Source organism: Eptatretus burgeri, chromosome 9, assembly GCF_056783735.1.
Source record: "Eptatretus burgeri isolate ZD-2024b chromosome 9, Ebu_testis_v1, whole genome shotgun sequence".
Lineage (NCBI taxonomy): Eukaryota > Metazoa > Chordata > Myxini > Myxiniformes > Myxinidae > Eptatretus > Eptatretus burgeri.
The window spans coordinates 39750087-39770686 of record NC_140969.1 but is presented as its reverse complement, the minus strand read 5'-3'; the positions used below and the strand labels follow the sequence as shown (position 1 = coordinate 39770686).

At 42.1% G+C, this 20600-nt stretch overlaps 1 protein-coding gene across 1 annotated transcript in view; it reads right to left on the bottom strand.

The window, feature by feature from the left end:
* The window catches only part of LOC147019956 (NF-kappa-B inhibitor epsilon-like), a 42502-nt gene extending 32852 nt beyond the window's left edge, over positions 1-9650 (bottom strand). The window contains exons 1-2 of the mRNA XM_085894870.1: positions 9308-9650; positions 3126-3234 (exon numbers count right to left, since the gene is read on the bottom strand). Coding sequence (XP_085750996.1) covers positions 3126-3234; positions 9308-9507 — 309 coding nt within the window. The 5' untranslated portion in view covers positions 9508-9650. The remainder of the gene's footprint in view (positions 1-3125; positions 3235-9307) is intronic.
* Positions 9651-20600: the final 10950 nt, after the last annotated feature.

Sequence of the window (20600 nt, the reverse complement as noted above, 5' to 3'; positions counted from 1 at the left end):
CTCAAGACCCTATGATCCCAAGCCTGCCACCCGAATAACCAAGCAAACACCAGGCTTACGGATATTGGTTGAGGAAGGATGCTGTTCTACGGACTGTGATGATAGATAGTTGTGAATGTGAGCGCATGGAGGTATAGTATTAAAGATATGAGAGCAATGACGAGCAGTTGTACATTTGCACTACATCACAGTGAGACGAGGAGAAGAGTGATTCAACTCCAATTAATCCTACCAAACATAACCTGAGGTAACCCTCTTACTTGTAGGTTACTGTGTTTTTTCTCTCTCTTTCTCTCTTTCTCTCTTTCTCTCTTTCTCTCTTTCTCTCTTTCTCTCTTTTTCTCTTCTTCCAACTAACTACACTGCTCCACCATCAGTTTGTTGCCCTTTCACCCTCTGTCATCTCACTGGCATCTGGATCACGAAATAAACTTTAAAAACAAAGATGCCTTGTGGGTTGTTAGTCGTCCTCTCACATTGTCAAACAGAGAAGATGCGTGCAGACAAATATTCAGAAAGACAGATTTAAAAAGCCAAATAAATAGCGAATCTTGCCGCAAAACTTAGAGTCTGAATGAGGCAAGGCGATCAAGACTGCAGAAATGGACAGAAAGTGCTCAACACACAGGATTTTTAATGACTAGGTTTGTTGAATCTGCAAATATGAAAAATATTTGTGGATAAGCTTCTGCTGCATTTGACAAAACATGCTTCAGCCATCGTCTGTGCACCGATCTTGAAATATATTGTGAGAAAAAGCTTCTTGGTTGGTTGTACTTGTTGGTTGTAGCTCGAGAAGAAACGTTTGATATATTACGGAGTATGGTAATACTCCATATAGAGGGATGATGCGGGGAAAAAATGGCCACCCATTCAAATGTGTACACAATGATACACTTATATCCTACTATAGAGTGAAGTCATAAGAATTTAAAAGCCATACATTTTATTGTCGAGCATTTTCTGAACTTCCAAGACTTAAAAAGATGCCAGAATACATTGTTAAAATACCACATCAGGAAATCGCAAAAACGCCAATTTGTACTTCTGCTTGTTCCCCTCTAAAAACAATGTAAAACTGTAGCCCGACCGAACTCAATAACTGCTGATGCTATGATGGTGATTCCAACGCGAGGAAGTTACTTTATCTCTGGGCTCGTGCACGCAACCCCAAATTAAAAAATATATAAAACATTCATTGTTTTATAAGAAAAAAAAACAACCAGGCCAAGATTGTGGGAGGGGGAAATGGACAGAACCATTACAAACTCGATACATATCCAAAGTATCACCCAAATCAACTGAAACACGTATTAAAACAATTTAATAACATAGATGGATTTAATCCATACCAAAATAACAAAATATATAAAACATTAGGGGCATTTTATTATTATTTTTTTTTCATGGTAATCGCATCATTTCACAAATGTGGTAATCTATATTGTGGAATGAACCAAAAGCCAGGATTCGGAGGGGGGATATAATGTATCATAAGCCAAATTTAATAACAGATGGATTTAATCCATGCCAAAATAATAATAATATATAAAAATATTAAGCATTTTATTATTTTTTAAAAATTGCAGAAAAAAAAAATGTAAAAACACAGTGATGAAATCCCCAAAAAACAACCAAACAAGGTAGGAATGACACCACAATCTTATTTTGGATTATCATCACGACATCTTTCAACATTTTACTTTTGTTGTGGGATTGTGATGGAACATCAAAAGATGTTGTGATGCTAATCCATGAGGATTGTGATGTCATATTGTGGCATCGTAATGTGGTGTCATTCCGACCTCGTTTGGTTGTTTTTTTTGAGATTTCATCACTCTTTGTTTATATATATATATATATATATATATATATATATATATATATATATATATATATATATATATATATATATATTAGATCAAATGCTCATAAACACGTGCTGGAGCCAGAGGTAAAGGTCAAATTCATTTCGTGCCATGGCTATCGTTGACCTTGAGCATATATCATTATTTTCATGGCAAGGAAGGCAAGTTTGATGCGGCAAATGGAACCCGACTCGTGGGGGGAAATTACATCACATCATTTGATATTCCCATGGAGTTTCCCCACCTTACCTGCAGGTGCAGTGCAAAATTACATTTTCCAGCGACTCAGAAAAAATGTCTTTGAAAATGATATTGATGTAAAGGAAAACAACTGCATTACTTGTTTGAATGAGAGTTCGTGCGACTTGTCATAATGTCTTTATAATGGGTGTCCAGTACAGTACATTTGATTTCAACGATGTCGGCTTTAATCAAACTGGTATCAGAGTCACTACTGAATATGCAGATAATAATCGATGTTACGACCTTGTTACAAAAATGGGTGATCATTTTGTATGCAGCCTATGCTTGCTGGTTGCATCATTGTGGGGAGTGTGGCTGTGACACTGATGCAGTGCCCCCTATTGCCAGTAAACTTGTACTCATTTAGCAGGTGTCGGAAGGATGTCAGGGTGAGTCAACTCACCAGTGCTATTTAATGGCACGACAGGCACTAAAACTCAAGAATGTAAGATCTTAAGCCAGCTCCCTTAACCGTTAAGTCAACACCAGGCTTGGTGAAGGGATGAAGGGGAGAGAGAGGAAGGATGGGGGTGGTGGTATTGATAATCTCATGTCCATGCATCAGACTCCACACAATTTATTGATATTTGGATCCAGTACTAAACACTTACAGATGATGCATGTTTGTTACATCAAATAAAGTTTTCAACAAAAGCTTTTGTACCGACCTTCAAGTAAGAATAAGGTTTCCAAAATAAGTCTGTTTGTTGTTGAATATAATTCGAAGCTGATGCAATGCTTGCTTTGTTATTGATAACAAAACTTTTCTGCTTGGGCAAAGCTTTCATAAATGCAAAGGATGCTTTGGTAGTGGTGTATTAAATTGTGGAGACGGAATTATAGCGTACACCTCGATATGGGTGGGAGAACATCAAGATTTCTGTTACATTTGTCCATGTGAAAAAAAAACGACTACACTATATGGACATGAACATTGGACAAGCAGTGCAAAGATCCTGGCTTAAACCCCAAGTAAATGATACTCTATTTCCTGGTTAACAGAAATATGTTTACCTGGAGAAGGTCGTTTTGGAGGTTGAGAATGCCGATATCATCAGCAAGTTGGATGAGGGCCAATGGCACAGCATCTGGTACTTTCATTATGATGGCCAGGTGAAGTATCCTAAAGGAACAGGCATACATCTAGGATGAGGTCAGTCGCTTGCACATATCAATGCTTGACGTAAAGTTTCACGTCACTTGTGGAATCAAAGCAGATATGGTTGGATTTTTTCGTCACATTTTCTGCCACCCACAATGGGTTATACATGAAAATGTGTCAATGGCGTCAAACCGTTCCAATTGGGATCCATCAATCAATCTCTTGTATTTGGCCTCATCACCTTCCACAGTATCTGTGATGCACAGGTTAACGTGCATACCACATAAGGTAATGACTGAGCTTTAGTTCAGCTGTCCACAACCATCTCAGATCATCCCCCATCCAAAAACATGCTCTTTTATACCCTGTTAACCTACCTACCCTCCCCCCACACACACAACCCCAAGCCCACCTCTGAAATTTTCAGTTTATCCTTCCTGAAATTTGCTTCTGTATCCCTCTTGTGCATCCGTCCCCATTCGTCATTCCTCCCCACACCCTTTATTACCTCCACCACCGAAGGTGGAAGGAGGTTACATTTTCATCCCTCTCTGTTCTCTCTGTAAGCACAATATCTCAAAAGGTTATGGACGGATTTGGACAAAACTTGGTGGACAGGTTGGGTGTGTGACTTGGAGAATTGATTTGATTTTGGTGAAAATCCAAATCCGGATCTGGATAAGAAACACTTTTAATTTTTTTAAGTGATTCTTCACCATTGAGAGATGGGGCCAAAATTATACATATATTAGATAGCACGATGTTTCAAAAAGTTGTGGACGAGTTATGCCAAAACTATGTGGATGAGTTTGTTAGGTAACAAGAACAAGCCGATTAGATTTTGATTCAGGCCCGGATCCAGATCCGGCCTATCAATGGGAAACGAAACATAAGCTGTTTAGCCTGGCGGAGGTATGTGCTCCACTGAGTGCCGTTCCAGTTTGTCGAAGTCTCCCTCCTTCTTGTCCTTCAACCCTGCTGTTGGTGTTTGCCCCCCCCCCCTCTACTGTTCCTTTTATTATGTTACGTCTTGATCCGTTCAGTGTTCTAGCTCTTCCACGAGCTTTGACTCTGTATACAAAAAAAAAAGTTTGACTTGTTAGCAAAAAGTGGGGTGAAGCAATTGCTTCACTTTGTCTGTCTGTCTGTCTACAAATGTCAGTCTAAGATCGAGGAACAACATAATTTCAATTGAATGTTTAATTTTGAACACTGTGGAATACGAATCGGAAAGGAATTGGAACATGAACCTGCAGTTTAGCAGTACTTTGGCTCTGAATTTGGAAAATTGTACGGAATCTAGTCCTGAACGCAAATGTGCAGATGTTTGAATTAAAACGCATGCGCAGATCAAACAAAATTGAAAATCATTGCAAACAGGAAACTTACTGATTTTAGTTAGGGACGTCATAACGGACACGAAGAACTAATTTAACTTGTTAAATAAGGTGGTGTGAAAGATGGTGCATCAACCGCAGAAAACTTCTGCAATTTTTTTTTTTTAATACAACCTTTTAAACTTTTATTTTATTTCAACAAATTATATACTTGAATACTTTAGATCACAGATTGCCTTCTTGACACTTTTAAAAACATTCTGTTTAGCAGTACTATACTTTTTTTAGCAGTTCAGCAGTTTAGCAGTACAACAAATATTTACTTTCTCACACACCGAGGGAAGAGGAGGAGAAGGAGATTGGGTCCATACTCTGTGCAGAGTGTCGGTGCTGCCTAAGCAGTCTCCTTGGCTATTGGGCACAATCCTGGACGGGTCGCCACTCCTACACAGTATACCAGCATGCTGGCACTCATTTTGCCGACCTCGGAAGGATGACAGGACGAGTTAACCCCACCTGGTATTAATTCAACAGCTGAGCAGGATTTGAACTCAGGATCATCAGATCCCAAGCTCGCCACCATACCCATTAAGCCAACACCAGGCATGTCATAACTCATCCATAACTTTTTGATGTGTCATAATATATATCATGTTTGGTCTTATCTCACAATATATAACTTTAAAAAATTAGCAGACCTGGATCTGGATCCAGATCTTCACCAAAAATCGAATAAATTTGTCCTTGTCACACGCCCACCAAGTTTTGTCTGAATGCAGTTACTACTTTTGGAGATATCCTGCTCACAGACAGACTGACAGGAATGAACGCATAACCTTTGGTAGTGGAGGTAATTCACAGCTGGTTAGGAAAAAAGTACAAACTTTTCAAAACTAGACACTTCATAGAAAACATGACACCGCACAGTCTTGAGAAATAAGGACATGGGTGGGGTACGTGATTGGAAAACTTGATTGGTTGTGATATAAAATGCTGCAATATTTTTGTCCAAGTATTGCTGGAAGGGTTTTGAAAGTGCCAAAAAGGTGATTTGTATCCTACAGTGTTCAAACATATAATTAAATCAAAAGGTTGTTGGAAAAAAGAAATTGATTGGAACCCACATGGAATCATACAGGAACCTATTAGATTGTATCAAATGCCCTTTTTGAATCCAGCAGACGGGCCTAACCAGTCTTGGTCATTCTACTCGCCCTTTGTTGGTTTGTGTGTCTTCCCAATGGGCCAATTACAAGGCACTTCACTGAAGGAGGAGGCCAGAAGACATCTCAAGCCTGTGCAATGATTGTTTGTCCGTGCTTCATGCTTATTAAATGCTGAGCATCAAGCAAGGAAGCAGCACGTACCATTTTCACTCTCGCCGAAGGAGATGGTGTTGCATTTGGGTCCGTTTGTTTGTTTAAAAAAAAAATTGTATACCTTGTCGAGGCTCGTATGAGAGCGAACACACAATGCACAGCAAGGGGGACATGAGAAAAGAGGGGAGGGAGTGGGAAGGACAAAACAGTGGGGAACAGAGACATTAGGAGATCTGTGGAAGGGAGAGGGATGGGGCGGAGAACATGGGGTATACAAGATGGATATTACAGGGACTTTCAGGAAGGAAAGCAGGAAATTTAAAGGAGGTGGGCTTGGGGTGGATTAACGGAGGTAGAAAATATCGTGGTTTTGGATGGGGGAAGTTAAGAGGTGGTGGTGAACTTCTGTTTTGAAGAATGGGATTGAAGAGAGTGAGGGAGTTTATTCCAAAGGCGGGAAAAGAGGAAGGAAAGAGTGAAGGTGAGCAGTGATTCGTGATTTTGGTAGTTCTACCAGAAGGGGGTTGTTGGCGGACCTTGAACACCCTGCAGAAATATGGGGTGGGGGGGCATATCGTCGACAGAGCAGGGGGGTGAGACTGGAGAACAGACGGTAGAAGACAGAAAGACCACCGACCTACCTGTGGTGAGAGAGAGGCCCAAAGACTCAGCCTCATCCTGGGAGATACCAATGATCCTAAATTCCTTGGTTTCCACAGCGTGAAGCTAAGAAAGATGAGAGGCAAGAGCACCAGCCCAGAGGGGAGAGCAGTACATCAGTTTGTTTGTTTGTCTGTTTGTTTGTTTGTTTGTCTGCACAGAACTTTCATATTTTTCTCGACAACCGCTTGTCGGATTGAGACAAAATGTTCACCATAGCTGCGACTATTCATGTTGAATGTTTTAATCATTATTATGATGTCACAGATCACGTGGTGTGGCAGCCATGTTGGAAAAACAGCAAAACTTTGGACCTTTGTGTGTTTGAAACCACACCAAGGAAAAAATCGAAACTTAGCACAGGGTAAACACTCCTCATTTGGAATAAGTGTGATTTCTTTTGATGACATCATAGGTGCCTTCGTTATGACGTCATAATTTCATATGTAGAATGCTACATCTGATCATTATGAAAAATTTTGAGGGTCATCTCAGGCTAAAATGGCCCACAGGAGAAAAAAAATTGTGACGTCATCGGTCACGTGATTTGGCAGCCATATTGTTAAAAAAAATCCTTCAAGAATCTTCTTCTCTGAAGTGATGATCAGATTGAGGCGAAACTTTACACGTGTGACCGACTATCCATGAGGATAGCAAAGGATGGTGTCATAGATCACATGCTTGGGCAGCCATATTGGATTTACCCTAAATCCTTCAAAAATCTTCTTTTCCAGAACAACTGGACAAATTGAGGGGAAACTTCACACAAATGTTCCCCAAGCCATGGGTGTACAAGTTGGTTAAAGTACAATTGATAGGTCACATGGTTTGGCAGCCATATTGGATTTAATAATTTAAAAAATAATGTTTTCTCTGGAACCGCTTAATCAATCGACATGAAACTTCACAGTTATGATAGTCGTGGGGAATACATGCTTTAAATTTCAACTTGATCAGACACATGGTTTGGCAGCCAGAATATATATTTATATAAATATATATATATATATATATATATATATATATATATATATATATATGTACAGTATATGTGATGTGTGATATTTATATGTGATATTTATATATATTGATCTAGGTTCTTTTTCATTTTAATACATACATATATATATATATATATATATATATATATATATATATATATATATATATATATATATATATTGAATAAGGCTCATTTGGCTGTGCCTGGATGGATTTGAGGGTGGAAGAGGGGTAGCAGCTGAAATGTGAATCCTATCCAGGTTACTCCTGATGACTTCATCTTTGCTTTTTGCTTGTTTGAGTTCCTTCTGATGACTGCAATGCAGGACTGTACCTATTTGTTCTTCCATTTGATTTGAATTGAATTAATTTTAATCCCATTCTAAATTCAATTAAATAAAAATTTAAAATATCATGGGTCAGGGTCAGGTGTCAAAACAAAGTGGGGTTGCATCAAAGCGGAACGTCTTGGTACCCGTTCATCACTGCCAGCAGTTATAAAGTGGCAATTTTAATTTTGTCCCTTATTAATTATGTAACACACCAGTACACAAACACTACACAAAACAAGTCCTGGCGAGGGTCTGCAATCTCAGATTGTTCTTTTTCTTGTTTTTAAAGTTTTTGCTACGAGGGTCGGGGTCGGTACCCCAGACACAGAGCCGACGCTCTAACCATTATCCCATCGAGTCCTGAACTATAAAGACAAGAAAGAAAGAAAAAGGACACGTAGAAGCAAACACAAAGGTCCGAAGAGGTTGTTCAGCAAGCATAGGATGGTGTTGGACAAATTAAACTTGGCATGGAGAAACAGCAAGGGATTTTGGCAACGTAACGTCAACCTGAGAAAGACAACAAATTTATTTTCTCAACACAATGTGAAGAGAGAGCCATTTTAACTGCCGTGGGAAAACATATGGAGCGGCGTTTCAGGTGCGAGCCCTTTGTTGAAGCCACATCTTGTTTTGAGGAAGAGGGGCTCACATCCGAAACGACGTTTGGCTTCTCCCTCACCCCCAACTCGAAGGTGGTTCTACCTCTAGCTCTCTCTCTAGAATACCTCTCTACCTCTCTCTCTACCTCTCCAAATAAAATACCTCCCTCCCTCTAAAATAAATAATAATAAAAAATAAAATACCTAAATAAATAAAATAGGTAAAAATACCTCTCTCTCTACATTTGGTTAAGAAAATCAATTTGTTCTTATTTTTCCTCCAACACAAACAAAGTTTCGTCTTTCTAAAGACCAGTTGTCCACAAACAGCGGTAAAATGTACACGATAGTTGAATTTTTGAAATGTTATACCTTAAATAATCTCGCGATGGGGAGATATTTTCCATAAGAGGCCGGTCTTACCCAACTTTTCCCAGTAGGGTATCAAGCATTCAGACCTTGGAGGGAAACACCATTTTGTTGGGTTCTCTCCAAGATGACGCAGCAGGTCTCCAAGACCTTACAACAGCAATCATACACAGGGGCAACACTGGTAAAGGAATAACATGAACACGAACTCCAGCACAGAACACGGGTTGACCTCATGCCACCGAAGGCCATGATAGGATACGGTGTCGTCGGTGGACCGAACCGGTGAAGAGGAGAAAGAATTGGCTGCTCGGTGTTTGCCTCGAATAACGAGCGCAACGACCAGTGAGCATTGTCAATGGAACCGTCTCGAGAAACGTGAACCGGTGTGGACCTTGAACGAAGACCAATCATCGTGGTGATTAATGGTTTCATCGTTTAATGTGCTCGACATTCCGCCGTTATCAACTCACGTGTCTCCGTCGAGTCCTCGCTCTCGCAGTGCATCGGACATGGTCGGCTCACGGGGAAACTCCTCGGGTAGCGACGCGATGCCCGAATCGAAACGCTCGTCCTTGGCCGTCGAGTCCCCCCCGCGTTTGCCGAAGTCTCCGAACTCCTCGTCGGCGGTCGCGCCGCACGAGTCTCTGCCCTGGTCACGACCATCGCTCATGATGTACAAGTTGGAAGGGAACACTCGGGAAACCGAGACCGTTTACTGGGCAATGGGACGTGGAGCCTCCTGCTTCCACGGATCCTCTGCTCCTGTCAATGACTTCCGCCTTGTCGTGGAGACGGCGAACTGCGATTGGCGTCCAATGGCACAGAGCGAGCTCGGGAAAGCACGCCACCAGGAGCCGCTGTTATTCACGGGAAATTCCCGCAACGCTCACTGTCACACTCACTGTCACACTCACATTCACATTCACTGTCACACTCACTGTCACACTGTCACATTCACTGTCACATTCACTGCTCACCGTCACACTCACTGTCACACTCACTGTCACACTGTCACATTCACTGCTCACCGTCACACTCACTGTTCACTGTCACCCTCACCGTCACACTCACTGTCACACTCACTGTCACACTGTCACATTCACTGCTCACCGTCACACTCACTATTCACTGTCACACTCACTGCTCACCGTCACACTCGCTGCTCACCGTCACACTCACTGTCACACTCACTGCTCATTGTCACACTCACTGCCACACTCACTGCTCACTGTCACACTCACTTTGAACACCTTTTGGGGCAACGTTGAACACCTTTTGGGGCAACGTTGAACACCTTTTGGAACAACTTTGAACACCTTTTGGGGCAACCTTGAACACCTTTTGAGGCAACTTTGAACACCTTTTGGAACAACTTTGTACACCTTTTGGAGCAACCTTGAACACCTTTTGGGGCAACGTTGAACACCTTTTTGGGGCAACGTTGAACACCTTTTGGGGCAACGTTGAACACCTTTTGGAACAACTTTGAACACCTTTTGGGGCAACGTTGAACACCTTTTGAGGAAACTTTGAACACCTTTTGAGGCAACGTTGAACACCTTTTGGAGCAACTTTGAACACCTTTTCGGGCAACTTTGAACACCTTTTGGGGCAACGTTGAACACCTTTTGGGGCAACGTTGAACACCTTTTGGGGAAACGTTGAACACCTTTTGGAGCAACTTTGAACACCTTTTGGGGGCAACGTTGAACACCTTTTGGAGAAACTTTGAACACCTTTTGAGGCAACTTTGAACACCTTTTGGGGCAACGTTGAACACCTTTTGGAGCAACTTTGAACACCTTTTGGAGCAACTTTGAACACCTTTTGGGGCAACTTTGAACACCTTTTGGGGCAACGTTGAACACCTTTTGGAGCAACTTTGTACACCTTTTGGAGCAACCTTGAACACCTTTTGGGGCAACGTTGAACACCTTTTTGGGGCAACGTTGAACACCTTTTGGGGCAACGTTGAACACCTTTTGGAACAACTTTGAACACCTTTTGGGGCAACGTTGAACACCTTTTGAGGAAACTTTGAACACCTTTTGAGGCAACGTTGAACACCTTTTGGAGCAACTTTGAACACCTTTTCGGGCAACTTTGAACACCTTTTGGGGCAACGTTGAACACCTTTTGGGGCAACGTTGAACACCTTTTGGAGCAACTTTGAACACCTTTTCGGGCAACTTTGAACACCTTTTGGGGCAACGTTGAACACCTTTTGGGGCAACGTTGAACACCTTTTGGGGAAACGTTGAACACCTTTTGGAGCAACTTTGAACACCTTTTGGGGGCAACGTTGAACACCTTTTGGAGAAACTTTGAACACCTTTTGAGGCAACTTTGAACACCTTTTGGGGCAACGTTGAACACCTTTTGGAGCAACTTTGAACACCTTTTGGAGCAACTTTGAACACCTTTTGGGGCAACTTTGAACACCTTTTGGGGCAACGTTGAACACCTTTTGGAGCAACTTTGTACACCTTTTGGAGCAACCTTGAACACCTTTTGGGGCAACGTTGAACACCTTTTTGGGGCAACGTTGAACACCTTTTGGGGCAACGTTGAACACCTTTTGGAACAACTTTGAACACCTTTTGGGGCAACGTTGAACACCTTTTGAGGAAACTTTGAACACCTTTTGAGGCAACGTTGAACACCTTTTGGAGCAACTTTGAACACCTTTTGGAGCAACTTTGAACACCTTTTGGAGCAACTTTGAACACCTTTTGGAGCAACTTTGAACACCTTTTCGGGCAACTTTGAACACCTTTTGGGGCAACGTTGAACACCTTTTGGAGAAACTTTGAACACCTTTTGGGGCAACTTTGAACACATTTTCGGTTGCTTGTACATTAAATGGAAGATTTGAAACTTATTTGAAGTATGCTCAAATATTATATACTTGTACGGTCAAACAAGAAATTGAATTAATATAAAGTACTGTACTTTTAATTTCAGGTGAAAAGACCTTGCCCAGAAAGATGGTTGCAATATGTACAAATGACCCCTAAGTATGTAAGCTTCTCTGAAGACCACAAGCAGTGAGTGGCTGAGGGCAGGGAAATCCGGTGATCTCAGCTTAAGGAAAGCAGGTAAGAAATATCACATAGCATTGGGGACGTTGTCACACAAAATGAATGGGGAAACACCACAGCAAACCGGTTTGTCCACAAGTGCTTAGTGAGCGAGAGGAAGTGGTAGGCTTACTCGTGGAGCATATGAATGCTGTTTCAGCTTGGGGGTTTCCCTTGGACATGACTGATTTACAGATGCTTGTTCGATCATACTTATCGAAAGCTGGTCTAACTGTGCTGCAGTTCTCCAAAAAATTTATCCAGACAATGCAGATGCATTAAATCGGTGGACGGAGGTTATGTTTTCACCCCTGTCCTTTTTGTCTGTCTGTCTGTGAGCAAGAGATTTTGGACAATTTGGACGATTTGGATGAAACGTGATGGAGAGGTTGGGTGTGTGACAAGGACGAATTGATTCGATTTTGGTGAAGATCCAGATACTAGAATTTTTTAATTTAAAAGTGATTATTCATAATTGATAGATAAAAGTCAAAAATGACATATAACATGATATTTCAAAAAGTTATGGACTGATTATGACAAAACATGGTGGATGGGATTGGTAGGTGACAAAAACAAGCCGATTCGATATTCATTCAGGTCTGGATGCTGATCCCACCTATTAGTGGGTTCCAAAACTAAAACCGTTCAGCCTGGCAGAGGTATGCGCTCTACCGAGCACCGTTCTACTTTTTAAGTCATAGTTAAAAGGATGTGTTTAATCAAGTGTGGTGAATAAACTTAAAAAAAAATTATCATGTTCAAAGTATCACCAGTTACGAAGCAACTTTGAAAACTACAGTGCTTTTATACTGGTCAAAGAATCCCTGACCATGGGGTAACTTCAAATGCAAGAAAACAAACTAGAGCAAAGTCGATGGTGCACCATCGCAAACCCCCAAGCTTCCCACCTAAATCAAAGTTGAAAGATGGTAAAAAGTTCCACCAGGAATGACCCAATATCAAATATTGAGTTTATTATTGATTTTCTATTTTGACCCCTGTGACCCAAAGTCCCCACCCCTTGGGGCATGATCCGAGGGTCAAATTCAAAAAAATCGTTTCATATTTCATGCATCCCCCAATGTTCATTGCATATACAAAGTTTCATTGAAATATATATTTTTTTATTTGGCCGTAATTGCATTTTTTGGAATTTGACCTTTTAACGGTGTTCGTCTCGGGATGGTGTTTGTCTCCGGACGTGTCCGGACAGTGTTTTTCTCCGGGCGGTATTTATAGTATGACCGCTAGAAAATGTATTTCAGACATTATTTTGTTTCCATCTTCAGTATTATTTTATGCAGAATCATTTTGATGAAACAGTCGTTTGAATCATATAATTAATGCTCCACCGCATGTCGACCTTCCCTTCCTCTCACCTCATGCTTAAATAGCAAAGCATTTAGAGTTGGCTGGTGAAGCGTGCTGATTGCTTTGCTGACTGACGGCTAGGTATAATACATCGACTGATAAAGTTTTGACATGTCGTTCAAAAGGTCCACAAGTGCAGTTTGGAACTATTTTGGGAAGGTGAAAGCAGACAGTCTGAAAGTTGCATCCTCACTTTGTTCAATAGAAACTGCTCATCACTGTAATACATCCAATATGCCAAAACATTTGAAAACCAATCACTAGTGTACCGATAAGTGATGGTGGAGAATGTGGATTTTAAGAAACCAAAGTCTGCAAAGCACCAAGTTTGCTTTTGCAATCAACCAATGAAAGCACTTTCACCCCAGTAATGCCCCAGTACGCTGTCTTCCCTTCCCCCACCTGCCTCGCTCCCCCACCCCTCCTTGCTCTCCCCCCTCCTCTCTCTTTTCCCTCCCCCTCCTCACTCTTTTCCCTCCCCCTCCTCACTCTCTCCTCCCTCCTCCACTCCCCTTCACTCTCTCCCCCTCCTCTCTTTACCCTCTTCCCCTCTCTCCCCTCACTACCCTCACACCTCTTCCTCCTCCACTCTTCTCCCCCTCCACTCCCCCCATCCTCTCTTCCCTCACTCCTCTCTCTCCTCACTCTCTCCTCACTCTCTCCTCACTACTCTTTCTCTCTCTCCCCCATTCCTCACCCCTCCCGCCCTCCTCACCCCTCCCGCCCTCCTCACCACCTCCTCTCTCACTCCTCCCTTCTCTCTTTTCTCTCTCACCTCATCTCTCTCTTTCCGCCCTTACTCACCTCCTCCCTCTCTCCTCACCCCCTCCTCTCTCATTTCAATCTCTCCCCCTCTCCCCCCTCCCTCTCCTCCCCCTTTAGTATCCCCGTCAGCAAAGTGACAGGTGGTATTTGCTGGCATATCACACACGCACACACACACCTCCATGGACTGTTATGCCATGCCCTGGAGTGACATTGAGAATAAGCTCTCAATGTCTATAAAATACTCCAATGGCGCAGCATCTCAAACAACCTTTAACAGTCTGGCCTCACATCCACTTTCTTGTGACGGGCTTGTTTTTACTAACAGCTAGGTGTTGAGGTGAAAGGCGAATTGAAAGTACATCCACTGACCACCATGACCATCATTTAGTTAGATATATGCTCCAACTTCTGCAGCAGATCAAGAAAATGTGGATGAAGCAAATATTGTACACCAGACTCTGTTGTGTAATGGTTAGAGCATGCACTCCGAGTGTAGAAGGTTGGCTGGTCAAACCCCTGCCAAGTCATATGAAAATCCTTTTTAAAAATGTGTATGTGTTGTTTCCTTGCTTTACATTCAGCATTTAAAAGGATAAGTGCATTGACAATCTCAAGAGTTTGGCATCAATGGGAAAGAGGAAATGCACCACTGAGTGCGGTGAGAAATGCGGAACCATTGTTGTGGTGAGAAAGGTGGCACCGTCGACGTTAACAAAAGTGCCCTGGAAAGTGCCAGCATTTCCCACAAGCTCAGTGGATGTTTGTCTCACCCTTGTCATGTATTTCATCTCGTGTATTCGTCTGTATGTCCGTGTGTGTGTGTGTGTGTGTGTGTGTGTGTGTGTCCGTGTGTGGCAGGTCCACCAAGAGCCCTTAGATCCTGTAAAAAAAAAATAAAGTTTCATGCAAATTTGTAGGAGCTGATAGAACAGGTGCCTAAAGGAGATGTTTTCATTATTATAGGAGAATGGAATGCAAAAATTGGAGAAACAGGAGCACCAGGTATTTCATGAAAGAATAAACTTTGTATCCAAGATGAGCCAGGGGAATGAATGCTTGAATTGTGTTTGGCGAATGAGCTTATAATTGTAATCACATGGTTCAAGTCGCTTCAAAAAATCACTTAAAACATTCTGGTGAAGAATCACTTGAAAAATTCGAGTAGCCGGATCGGGATATTCACCAAAACCTAATCAGTTCATCATTGTCACACACCCAACCTGCCCACCAAATTTAATCCGGATCCGTCCACAACTTTTTGAGATATCCTGCACATAAACAAACAGACAAACAATAAGGACAGGGACAGACCTGAGGGACAGACCATAAACTCCTTGTGTCAAAGCGATGAGTCATATTGAGAAAGGTGAAAAAAAACAAAGACTCCAAACAGATATGACCTTGAAAACATATCGAAACAATATGCAATAAAGGTTAAAAAAAAAAAACATAAACCCTTTTTGCAGAGCTTGACTTCGTTGATAGAATGCCAGACAAATTATGGCAAGAGGTTGCAGACATTGTAAAAGAACAGGCCAAAAAGAACATCCCAAAAGCAAGCATAAAAAAGGCAGAATGGTTGTCAGAAGAGGCAATAAATATTCAGACACATGCACACTGCCAATATTAGAGGTGAGCCACTATTTTTGTAGTAATCCGGGCGTAGTGGCGTGCACCTGTAATCCGGCTACTCGGAGGATTGGGTTGGAGGATCGCTTGAGGACGGGGTCTCTGCACTGGGCAGGGTGTAGAGTAGCCTGGAATCATGGCGAAACCCAAATCCTGATCCCTGTGTCGTAAGAGGCGACCACGGTTGCGTCAGGAAGGGCATCCGGCGTAAAACCTGTGCCAAATCAGTATGCGGATCATAACGGATGATCCGCTGTGGCGACCCCAAACGGGAGCAGCCGAAAGATGAACACAACTATTTTTGTAGTCCTGGTCAGTCTGGTTCCAATCCAGTTACGACGGGGAGGAACACCAGGTGAGACATCCTTACCCCATCTAGCACTATTTTTGGCCAAGCCCATCCTCCCAAGACGGCTATGCATCAGCGAACTTCTCTAAACACTTCCTTACTTGGTTCTTGGCACACCTTCCTTCACACTCCTGAGCTTCTGACCACGGACAAAGCTTTCATCCACAGCCTGATGGAGTGCTGCTCTCCCCTCTGGGCTGATGCTCCTGCCTCTCACCTTGCTCGGCTTCATGCTGTGGATGAGGCTGTCTTGGGGTCTCTCGCTCTCTCACTGCACGTAGGTCGGTGGTCTTTCTGCCTTCTACCATCTCCTCTCCAGTCTTGTCCCCCCTGCTCTGTCTGTGATCTGTCCCCCCCCCCACCCCCACCATATTTCCTAAGGACGCTCAAGGTCTGCCAGAAACCCCCTTCTGGTAAAACTACCAAAATGATGAATCACTGCTCACTTTCACTCTCTGGTGTTGGCTTTGCGGTTAGGGTGGTGGCTTGGGATCCTATAGGGTCCTGAGTTTGATCCCCGTTGGCCACTGAATTAACACCAGGGGGTTGACTCAGCCTGTCATCCTTCCAAGGTCAGCGAAATGAGTACCAGTATACTGGTAATTGGGGCACTGCATCAGTGGCATAGCTGTGCCCCCAACCAATGATGCAACCAGCAGTCAAAAAGGCAGCACACGTTAGGAACCTTCACTCTTTCATTCCTCTTTTTTTACCACCTTTGGAACAAACTCCCCCACTCTCTTCAATCCCATTCTTCCCTCAAGGTCTTCAAAACAACTGTTCACCACCATCTATTATCTTCCCCCATCCAAAACCTCGATCTTTTCTACCCCCGTTAATCCACCCCAAACCCAACTCCTTCAAATTCCGTGCTTTCCTTCCTGAAAGTCCCTGCTGTGTTAGCACATGAAAGTCCCTGTCGTGTCCATGTTGTTTACCCGTGTACCCCACCCCATCCCTCTCCCTTCCACAGATCTCCTCATGTCTGTTCCCTTCCGCTTTGTGCTTCCCTCTCCCGCCCATCTTATCTCCTGCTCCCGTTGTTGTACGTTCTGTGTGTTAGCTCTCATACGAGCCTCGACATTGTATTTATGGAAAAAAAAACATACAGGAAATGAAATTAAACCCAGCTTGAGCACACAGACCATACTTAACCTTGTTTCTAACTATGATTGCCCCCATCCCCCATGAATGTAACGACATATATATATATATATATATATATATATATATATATATATATATATATATATATATATATATATATATATATATATATATACATATATATATATATATATATATATATATATATATATATATATATATATATATATATATATATATATATATACAGTGGGGAGAACAAGTATTTGATACACTGCCGATTTTGCAGGTTTTCCCACTTACAAAGCACGTAGAGGTCTGTAATTTTTATCATAGGTACACTTCAACTGTGAAAGACGGAATCTAAAACAAAAATCCTGCAAATCACATTGTATGATTTTCAAACAATTAATTTGCATTTTATTGCATGAAATAAGTATTTGATACATCAGAAAAACAGAACTTAATATTTGGTACAAAAACCTTTGTTTGCAATTACAGAGATCAGACGTTTCCTGTAGTACTTAACCAGGTTTGCACAGACTGCAGCAGGGATTTTGGCCCACTCCTGCTTACAGATCTTCTCCAGATCATTCAGGTTTTGGGGCTGTAGCTGGGCAACACAGACTTTCAGCTCCCTCCAAAGATTTTCTATTGGGTTCAGGTCTGGAGACTGGCGAGGCCACTCCAGGACCTTGAGATGCTTCTTACGGAGCCACTCCTTAGTTGCCCTGGCTGTGTGTTTCGGGTCGTTGTCATGCTGGAAGACCCAGCCACGCCCCATCTTCAATGCTCTTGTTGAGGGAAGGAGGTTGTTGGCCAAGATCTCGTGATACATGGCCCCATTCATCCTCCCCTCAATACGGTGTAGTCGTCCTGTCCCCTTTGCAGAAAAGCATCCCCAAAGAATGATGTTTCCACCTCCATGCTTCACGGTTGGGATGGTGTTCTTGGGGTTGTACTCATCCTTCTTCTTCCTCCAAACACGGCGAGTGGAGTTTAAACCAAAAAGCTCTGTTTTGGTCTTATCAGACCACATGACCTTCTCCCATTCCTCCTCTGGATCATCCAGATGGTCATTGGCAAACTTCAGACGGGCCTGGACTTGCGCTGGCTTGAGCAGAGGGACCTTGCGTGCGCTGCAGGATTTTAATCCATGATGGTGTAGTGTGTTACTTATGGTTTTCTTTGATACTGTGGTCCCAGCTCTCTTCAGGTCATTGACCAGGTCCTGTCGTGTCGTTCTGGGCTGATCCCTCACCTTTCTCATGATCATTGAGGCTCCACGAGGTGAGATCTTGCATGGAGCCCCAGACCGAGGAAGATTGCCTGTTATCTTGAACTTCTTGCATTTTCTAATAATTGCGCCAACACTTGTTGCCTTCTCACCAAGCTGCTTGCCTATTGTCCTGTAGCCCATCCCAGCCTTGTGCAAGTCTACAATTTTGTCCCTGATGTCCTTAGACAGCTCTCTGGTCTTGCCCATTGTGGAGAGGTTGGAGTCTGATTGATTGAGTGTGGACAGCTGTCTTTTATGCAGATAACGAGTTCAAACAGGTGCAGTTAATACAGGTAATGAGGGGAGAATGGGAGGGCTTCTTAAAGACAAAACTAACAGGTCTGTGAGAGCCGGAATTCTTACTGGTTGGGAGGTGATCAAATACTTATTTCATGCAATAAAATGCAAATTAATTATTTAAAAATCAAACAATGTGATTTTCAGGATTTTTGTTTTAGATTCCGTCTTTCACAGTTGAAGTGTACCTATGATAAAAATTACAGACCTCTACGTGCTTTGTAAGTATGAAAACCTGCAAAATCGGCAGTGTATCAAATACTTGTTCTCCCCACTGTATATATATATATATATATATATATATATATATATATATATATATATATATATATATATATATATATATATATATATATATATATATATATATATATATATATATATATATATATATACATACATACATATACATACATATGCAAATAAACATATACATACTCTACCAGTAAAAATTTTTAGAACACCCCCATTTTTCAGTTTTTACTGAAATTTAAGCAGTTTAAGTCCAGTGAATATCCTGAAATGGTACAAAGCTAAGCGGTAAACTGCCAGAGGTTAAAAAAAGTTTTGGTTACCAAAAACTGAAAAATAATGTAAATTTTAGAGTTGTTAAAAAAGGCCCTTTTCAGGGAACAAGTAATGGGTTAGCAACTGCAGCTGTTCTGCAGCAATGGAAGTAAATTAAGCCTTGAAAGTTGATGCAAACAATTCCTACGGGTGTCCCAACTTTTGTTGATTAGTTACAAACCCTCTGTTTGTATAAGAGCAGTGTTGGAACAGACTGTGTTGCTACGCCCTCTGAAGCATTATTTGGACAATATTACACTGCAGGAAGTAGTATATTGCTATCATAATGGTGAGAAAAAGACAATTACCAAAGGAAGACAGACAGATCATAACTCTTAAAAGTGTAGGTCATTCCTTCAGAGAAATTGCAAAGAAGCCAAGGTGTCAGTGAGTACAGTTTCTTACACCATCAAAAGGCACTTGGAACCTAGAGGAATCTCTGACAGGAAGACACAACCAGAAGACAAGTTTCTGAGAGTCAACAGCTTGCGGGAAAAGCGGTTCATGGGACAGCAGCTGCAAGCACAGCTTAACACTGGTTGAAGTAAGGAAGTCTCAGTTTCAACTGTGAAGAGAAGACTTCGAGTTGCAGGTTTGACAGGTTGAGTGGCAGTAAGAAAGCCATTGCTAAGATGGCAAAATAAGAAAAAGAGGCTTGCCTGTACCATGAAGCACCGCCAGTGGACTACTGAAAACTGGAAGAAGGTCTTATGGACCGATGAATCAAAATTTGAAATCTTCGGTTCATCACGCAGGGTTTTTGTACGCCATCGAGTAGGCGAAAGGATGGTTCCTCAGTGTGTGACACCAACTGTCAAACATTGAGGAGGAAGTGTGATGATCTGGGGCTCTTTTGCTGGATCCAGAGTCAGCGACTTGCACAGAGTGACTGGCACACTGAACCAAAAGGGCTACCATAGCATTTTGCAGCGCCATGCAATACCCTCTGGTCTATGCCTAGTTGGTCAGGGGTTCATCCCACAGCAAGATAAGGACTCAAAACATACTTCCAGGCTATGTCAGAACTACCTTAGAAGAAAAGAACAAGACGGTAGGCTTCAAATCATGGAATGGCCAGCACAGTCTCCAGACTTAAACCCCATCGAGCTGGTTTGGGATGAACTGGACAGAAGGGTGAAAGCAAAGCAACCTACAAGTGAAACACATTTGTGGGAACTTCTGCAACAGTGTTGGGAAGATCTTTCCGAACAATATTTGATTTCCATTGTAGAAAGAATGCCACGAGCATGTTCCGCTGTTATATCTGCAAAAGGTGGCTACTTTGATGAGTCAAAAATTTAGATGAAATCTTG